An 8,207-nucleotide genomic window follows, 5' to 3' on the forward strand; every position below is an offset into this window, starting at 1 on the left:
GTGATCTCACAGCCCGCCCGTCCGTCCCTGCCCCGTTACCCTGCTGTCCCCCTCCAGGGCCCCAGCTTCCCTCCCAGACTATCTTCCGTTTGGCTGGGACATGGGGAACCGGAAGCCTGAGTCCCTTGTCGAGGCAAGACTCCAGCTTGTAGACCAACGCCGGGGCAGAAAGCTGGCGACGATCCCAGGAAGGAGGCGGAGCTTCTCTTCCGAGACCTGAGCTTCCTAAAAGCGCCCTATATACGGCCCTGAAACCTCGAGCCCCACCTACCAGAAATACCCAGGGGTGGTCCTTAGATAACCACTACCTCTGGTGTCCTCATTTGCATATGTCCGCCCTGCAAGAACTTCTCGCCCTAACATGGGGCTTTATTAACATAGCTCCTCCCAAAGGTGGACTGTCTGAAAGGAGCACGTGGCTGGGCTACGGGTGGGCACTGATCTATATTAGCATATCCCCGCCCCCTTGGAGTTCCGGTCTTTGCCAACTTGTTTCCCCTACTCTTACTTATTAATATAGCTCCTCCCTTTCCCTGGCCTCGCCTTCTCCCGGAGCATCGGGAGACGCGCATCCTGCAGTCCGGAGCTCATGTTTATGCAGTTCTTATTAGCATAACCCACGCCTTGGTTTCTCCTGACTCCCCCCCCAGGCGGTAGCGACAGCGGCGGCAGCGGTGGCGACATGAGCAGCGGGGCGGCGTCCGGGACTGGGCGGGGGCGGCCCCGGGGCGGGGGGCCGGGACCCAGGGACCCCCCGCCCGGCGAGACTCACAAGCTGGTGGTCGTGGGCGGCGGCGGCGTGGGCAAGAGCGCGCTGACCATCCAGTTCATCCAGGTAGTGGGCCCTCACCGGGGAGGGTGTCCCCAAGAACGAGAATTTGAGCCCTTTGGGGGTTCCCTGGAACTCTTAACTTCTCCCAGAGCCATCACTGAGACTCTTCTAAGAGGGTCTCTAATCCTAAAAGATCCCTGCAGATCGCTACTCAAAGTGCCCAAGGCCTCCACCCCCTTCATGCGGAGAGCTTTCTCCTAATACGTCCCGAGGCAGATCACCCTCCCTGAGGTACCTGAGAGTCCTGAGAGCGGACCTGGCCCTGCTTACCCTAAATTCTAAATAATTGCTCCATTCAGATCCTAAGCGTGAGGCCCTGACACCTGAACCTTGCCTGCCCGAAGTCCCAGCTTATTAACCTCTTAACCACCCAAGAGCCCGACTTGGCCCAGCAGCTGTGCTCTGTACTTTTGACATTCCCACAGCTGGAGCCCTAGTCCCTCTATTCAGGGAGCATCTCCCAAACTTTGGAAAATTTTGCCCAGACGTTGGTTCTAGATAGGACTCTGTAACCCCTGCTGAAGATTTCCCCTCAGACCTTAGGAAGATCCTGCCATTCTAGGAAAACACCAATATCTGGCAGTATCTTATTCTGCTAAATGCAGACCCTCACTCTCCCACCCCACCCCAACCCAAGGAAAATCTACCATTTTTCTACTCTAAGATCTTCACTCCACTCCAACTCCCTGCCCTCACCTCTGGAAATCCTGGGTAGCTCCCAGGTCACCTCCAGGTTAAAAACAAAACCAAAAAAAGAAACCTCAGGTTTTCCACAACCTCCAAAGACCAGCTACTTGGAAGATTCTAGGACCCATAAATGCACCACTACATCATAAACCTACCCTCCAAGCGTGCTCCAGGCTGTTCTCACCTTTGAGCATCTCCTATAGTCTCCCCCACACAAACCAAGCCTCATCCTCACCAGGCTCTGCTCCTTCACCCTTCCAGCCCCAGCCCTCAACAAACACCCTCTAGAGAGGAAGCCACCTTCAGTCCCAGCAGCCAAGTTCTGAAAATCCAGCCCAGCCCCGGAAACCTCCACCCAGTTCCCACAGGGAGTCCCCCCCCCCCAACACCATCCCCACACTGGTCAGGGCAACACTAGGAAGGTGAGAGCCCACTCGCTGCAGTAGAGGTTCCTGGGTGACAGACATACACACACGAGGCACCTCCATCAATGCCTGTGAGAAGCCTACAGCGGAAGAAGAGCCCAAATTTGAGCCCTTGGCACTCAGGGCCAAACCCAGAGCTGGCCAGAGGTCTGGCTGGAGGCAGCAGGACCCAGGCAGGAAGGGAGGGGCAGGTTGAGGGTGGGGCAGACTCTTCTAAGCAGCATTGGAACCTAGACCTTCCCCAGGGAGGAGACACTGGCTGCTCACAGAGGAAGGAGTGGAGGAGGGAAGAAGGAAGGGGGAGGAAGGGAAGAAAGAGAGACAGGCAAGATAGGCAGCTGCTTTGGTCAACTAGAGGTCTCAGAACCTGATCATTGACTATCACCAGGCCAAGCGTTAAGTGTTGAGGAGAGAATTCCTGCAAATCAAACACTGTCAGATGTATAGTGTGTTCATCCTTTCTCCAAATGAGGAAACTGAGACTCAGAGAGGGAAAGTGATTTGTTTGGAGTGACTTTGCAGCTGGGAGTGATCATGGCAAAGGAAGATACTTTACACTGAAGAAAGCAGAGGCCCCAAGAGAGAGAACAACGGGATTGGTAACAGGGATCCATGACCTGGGGACAGTCAGTCAGAAAGATGGAATCAGAATAGCCAGGCAGGGCAGAGAGTCAGCGAGATGGAGAGGGAAAGAGATGGGACAGCCAGGCCCAGATAGAGACAGACGACACGGACAGCAGTGGGGAGAGACAGGTACACTGAGACAAGGGGGAGGGATGGGCCCAGAGAACGAGAGGAGACAGAGACCGAGAGAGAGAGAGACCCAGAGTGGGACAGAGACTGAGGGCAAGATCTAGGGACAGGGCTCACAGGCACACACATACACACACACAAAATGCTTTGATGACAGTGACCTCTCTCTGTCCTCCAGTCCTACTTCGTGTCTGACTACGACCCCACCATTGAGGACTCCTACACAAAGATCTGCACTGTGGATGGCATCCCTGCACGGCTGGACAGTGAGGATGGCTGGGCTTGGATGGGAGGCAGATAGCAGGGCTGAGAGAACCTATGAGCATCCCCAGGGCAGCCTAGGACCCACATATTCCTCTCCCTGTCTCACAGTTCTGGACACTGCTGGTCAAGAGGAATTTGGTGCCATGCGGGAGCAGTACATGCGTGCTGGCAACGGCTTCCTGCTGGTGTTTGCAATTAATGACAGGCAGAGGTGAGGGGGAGCACTGGTGCACCGGACTGAGCACACGACAGGTTCCTCCCAGAGGCAGCCTCTCACTACTGGCTTCTCTTGCAGCTTCAATGAGGTGGGCAAGCTATTCACGCAGATCCTCAGAGTCAAGGACCGTGACGATTTCCCCGTTGTGCTAGTTGGGAACAAGGCAGATCTGGAGACACAGCGCCAGGTTTGAGATGTCCCCTTACCTGATGACCCCATTTGGACCTGGGAGGCTCTTGCAGGGAAACCTCTCCTACACTGGGTCTTCTGCACTGAGTCACACCCCCAGCCACTCATTGGGAAATTCTAGGCAGGTGCTTTATCACTGAGTTACTCCCTTAGCACTCACTGGAAGAGTCTAGGCAGAGGTTCCACCACTGCACCACAGTCCCGACCCTTACACTAATCCTTTGCTACTACTGTTCCCTAGCTGGCGTGTGCTTCCCTCTCCTGACCAAGAACACCCTTACTGCTTGCCTGCCTGCCTCTTAGCTACCAAAAACATCTTCATAATCTTCCCGATGCCTCACTTAGAAAGCTTCCTCCCTCCAGTATCCTCCTCTTGGGTCTTTCTACAGCGTTCTGTCTTGCGCCTGCACACCTTGCTCTGTCAGCCTCCCCTCCCCAAACCTACCCTGGTCCCCTGCTTCTTCCAGGTCCTCCGATCTGAAGCCTCCTCTTTCAGTGCTTCCCACCACATGGCTTACTTTGAGGCCTCTGCCAAATTGCGTCTGAATGTCGATGAGGTGTTTGAGCAGCTGGTCCGGACTGTCCGGTAAGCACAGGGCCCTTTCTTGCCCTCCTGATCCTCAGCCCTCCATCCCATACTTACAGACTGCTTCCCACAGGAAATACCAGGAGCAAGAACTCCCTCCTAGCCCACCAAGTGCTCCCAGGAAGAAGGGTGGGGGCTGCCCCTGCATCCTGCTGTAGCCAAATAGCTCCAAGCGACCACCACAAGCTCTCTTGGGACCAGCTGCCTCACACTTGTGTGGCCTGAGGCTCTAGCTGGGCCTCAGTCTCCTCTAGGTTCCTCAGGACACACTACACCCTCTACCTTCACATTCTGGCCTCCTGGGGCTACCACTGAGTGCCTTCTTTAGTACCTCCTTTCCCACCCAAGCCCCTGGTGGGTTCAGGAGGTCCTTGTCACTGCTGTATATATGTCCAGTCTTTCAGAAAAATAAATATCACTGCCTACATCTGGAGATGCCTTTTACTGAGTGGGTGGGTAGTTGCTGGAGATGGACCTAGAGTTTCATGTCTGCCAAGCAAGGGCCCAACCTCTGAGCTGCATCCACAGCCCAGTTTTTTTTTTTTTTTTTTTTCAAGACAGACTTTTCTGTGTAGCCCCAGCTATCCTGAACTCACTGTGAGGACCAGGCTGGCCTCAAACCCGAGTGCTGGGATTAAAGGCGTGCACCCCCACCCACCCACCCTGCTCTATTGTTCTATTTATTTTCTAAAGAGAATAGTAATCTGGCTAGATGACCAAGCAGGTAAAGTTGCTTGCTGCCAAGCATGACTTTCTGAGTTCAAATCCCAGAACCCACAAGGTAAGGGAAAAGAGAAGAAGAGCCAGCTCTAGCAATTGTCCTCTGATTGCTACATGAATGTGTGCTGGATAGTTTTATATCAACTTGATACAAACTAAAGTCATCTGAAAGGAGGAGATCCCAATTGAGAAAATGCCTCCAAAAGACCCAGATGGGGCTGAAGAGATGGCTCAGAGGTTAAGAGCACTGACTGTTCTTCCAAAGGTCCTGAGTTCAATTCCCAGCAACCACATGGTGGCTCACAACCATCTGTAATGAGATCTGGCACCCCCTTCTGGCCTGCAGGCATACATGCAGACAGAAAACATAATAAATCTTAAAAAAAAAAAAAAAAAAAAAAAAAAAAAAAAAAGACCCAGCTTGTAGGCAAGCCTGTAGAGCATTTTCTTAATTAGTGATTAATGGAGGGATCCACAATTTTATAAGACAGCAAGCAGGCTGAGCAGCACCCTCCATGGCCTCTGCATCAGCTCCTGCTTCCAGGTTCCTATCCTGCTTAACTTCCTGTCCTGACTTCCTTCAGTGATGAACAGTGATGTGTAAGTGGGTTATTTTGTCAAACCTTTTCCTTATAAATTTGCTTTGGTCATGGTATTTACCACAGAAATAGTAACCCTAAGACACACATACACTAAATAAATGTAATAGCATCTTTAAAATTTTAAGCTGGGGCCAGTGCACACCTTTAGTCCCAGCTTTCGGGAGGCAGAGGCAGGCAGATCTCTGTGAGTTCAAGGCCAGCCTGGTCTACAGAGCTAGTTCCAGGCCAGCCTCCAAAGCAATACAGAGAAACCCTGTCTCAAAAAAACCAAAGCAAAACAAAAAAATTTAAGCTGGTGTGGTGGTGAATGCCTGTGACTTCTGCACTTCAAAGGCTGGGCAGGAAAATTAGATTACAAATTTAAGCCTAGTTTAAACAAGACCTCGTCTCAGGGAAAAACAGCATTATCTTTTTTTTTTTTTTCCTGGAAAACTCTAGAACTACACTGTTCAATATGGTAGCCTGAAACCTACATATGGCTGTTGAAATTAAAATTAATTTTCTCACCTGGGCAGTGATGGTGCATACCTTTGATCCCAGCACTTGGGAGGCAGAGACAGGCAGAGCTCTGTGAGTTTGAGGCCAGCCTGGTCTATAGAGCAAGTTCTAGGACATCTAGGGCTGCTACAAAGAAAAAAAAAAAAAAAAAAAAAAAAACTTCAAGAGCTCAATAGTCACTCATGACTAGCAGTGAAATCTAAGAGGCAAAGCAAACATGTAAGATCCCTATGGCTGCAGAAGGTCCTACTGGAAATGCTATTCTAGATACCACAACTCTGCCCATCAGGCTCCTTCCTCACTATCCATGCCAACATAGTTTGTTTAGAAGGGGAAAGGGACAAATGGCCAGAATGGCATTTGGGTCCAAGAAACATCATCTTTGTATACATAGACCTAAGCCAGGACCTGTCAATCCTGCCATACTGTGTGGCATCCTGGAAGGTACCAGATACAAACTTCCAACCTTCGATCTCCTTTTTTTTTATTTTTATTTTTTTTTGGCTTTATTGAGACAAGATCTCATTTAGCCCAAGCTGGCTTTGAACTCCTGATCCTACTTCCATTCCCCAACTTCTGGGGTTACAGGTGTGAGCCAGGATGCCTGGCTTGATTATCCATCTTTGAACCCCAACACTTACCCAACATACCAGGCTGAAACTCCATCCCAGCAGTCTGTCTCCTGTGCTGAACACAGGCTTTCACCTGACCCTGTCACCAAACACATTGGCTTTGAACAACTGTCAGCCTAATTCTAGAACATCTCTCACACCCCCAGCAGGCTCTGCCTCCCGATCCTGGGTAGACTGTGGCCTTGCCTAGCCCCTGGCAAATCTAGAACAGCAATCTGGCATTTGTGGGCAAGTTGCCTTCTCTGTAGTGCTGCTTCTCTGAGAGGATGCAGGCTACAGATGGCCCACCCAGAACCATGTCTAGTCCAGGCTGGCTATTCAGTATCAACATCCATGACCACTGCTTTCTGTCCTGTTCCAGTACTAAATGGTACTCTGTATTCCAGATTAGACAGCCGGTAAGCAGTGTCCCTTTGGCTTTCCCTTACAGAGAGCCCTTGGCCTGTGCCCAACCTTCTGCCCTGGGACTGAGCAAGGCTAAGAACACGCAGTAGCATGTTCACTCCCCAGCTCAAGAAGGGGTTGCCCCTTTGGAGAGGAAGAATCTGTAGCTGGCTGAAGTCTTTTCATCCTTTCCCCAAGTTCCCAAGTCTTAGGAGCCCCAGCAAAGGGTCTGTGTCCCAGCAGACATTTCCCAGAACAGAGCCGATCAGGAATTATTTCCTGATCTTAGAGTTGAGTTCTTGGCCTAACACCCTGGTTGTTGGAAGGCCAACACTCACTTACAAGGTGACAAGTTACTGCTTGCCCCCAGAAGAAAGCACAAGAATATACATGACAACTGGTAGGCCATTTTTGGAAGGCTCCAGACCACTGCCATTCTGAAGTCTCTAAGAGTCAAAAGCTGGCACAGCCTGGCTGGCATCTCTCCGGGTACATGTTTGTGCCTGTGGTAGGGTTTCTGCCCTTCCAGGCTCTGGCAATGATCTTGTTTTGGGTTTTTGCCCTCAATCTCCAAATCTTTCTCCCTCAAGCTCCCCAGCACACCAGGCTAGTCTCCCAATTTTGATGTGTGTGCACACACTGACTGGCCTGCTTCAATTAGAGGCAGCTGAGGCTTGCTTAGGAAGCTAGGTTTTACCCAAAAGGCAACACAGCCCTTCTACTCTGGAGGAGCAGTCTTTTCTGGTCAAACTTTTGTTCTAGAACTCAGAGCTGGACAATAGTTCTGCCCCTGGGGATATCCAGCTTCTGTTTGCAGAGACAATTCATAATCTAGAACAAGCCACTGCCTATTGGCATGCAGGCCACAGTTGATGGACACTTAAGGTCCACTCTCAACCCTCACCACAAAGCTAACTCTATTGTTGACATTCCAGTTTTAGTACTCTTCCTCCACACCAGCATGGGGAAGGGAAAATCCAGACCCTCTTACACTCTAGGTTATCACTCTACCACTGAACCACACCCCAGCTCCTCACTGGGGGATTCTAGGCAGTAGCTCTTTCAGCCTGGCCTTGAGTTTCTATGCTAACTCCTCTAGGGATTACATGTTTCAGCCATCATGTCCACCATCTATTTAACTTGATTTCGGCTCACCGACATGAGACAATTCCTGCAAGCTCTTGGAAGGCTGCAGAGACACTTTGAACAGCTAATGACTCAGTAACATAGGACCTGACATTCATTATGGTACAGGCCTATGCTCCCAGTCAACTGGGACCTCCACACCAACCTAGGCCATCTCAAGTACTTCTAGGTCACTTATCCCCGGAATCTGACCATTGTGGAGACCCTCAGCTCTGTAATAAAAATTGCTATGCAGCTCTGGACACCTATTCTCCATGAATCAACCTGAAAAA

At 50.9% G+C, this 8,207-nt stretch overlaps 1 protein-coding gene across 2 annotated transcripts; it reads left to right on the forward strand.

Annotated features, from left to right (window-relative positions):
- The first annotated feature begins 642 nt into the window (after nt 1-642).
- Nucleotides 643-4,380, forward strand: Rras (RAS related). Of its 2 annotated transcripts, none has more exons than XM_027420709.2 (6): nt 643-835; nt 2,876-2,963; nt 3,070-3,172; nt 3,257-3,365; nt 3,835-3,953; nt 4,027-4,380. In XM_027420709.2, exons 1-6 carry the CDS (start codon nt 683-685, stop codon nt 4,109-4,111), a joined length of 657 nt encoding a protein of 218 aa, XP_027276510.1. In that variant the 5' UTR covers nt 643-682; the 3' UTR covers nt 4,112-4,380. The 2 variants fall into 2 exon arrangements, with proteins under 2 accessions (XP_027276510.1, XP_027276511.1); XM_027420710.2 differs by lacking the exon at nt 643-835 and adding an exon at nt 2,521-2,543.
- The last annotated feature ends 3,827 nt before the right edge of the window (nt 4,381-8,207 follow it).

Source organism: Cricetulus griseus, chromosome 6 (genome assembly GCF_003668045.3).
Source record: "Cricetulus griseus strain 17A/GY chromosome 6, alternate assembly CriGri-PICRH-1.0, whole genome shotgun sequence".
Lineage (NCBI taxonomy): Eukaryota > Metazoa > Chordata > Mammalia > Rodentia > Cricetidae > Cricetulus > Cricetulus griseus.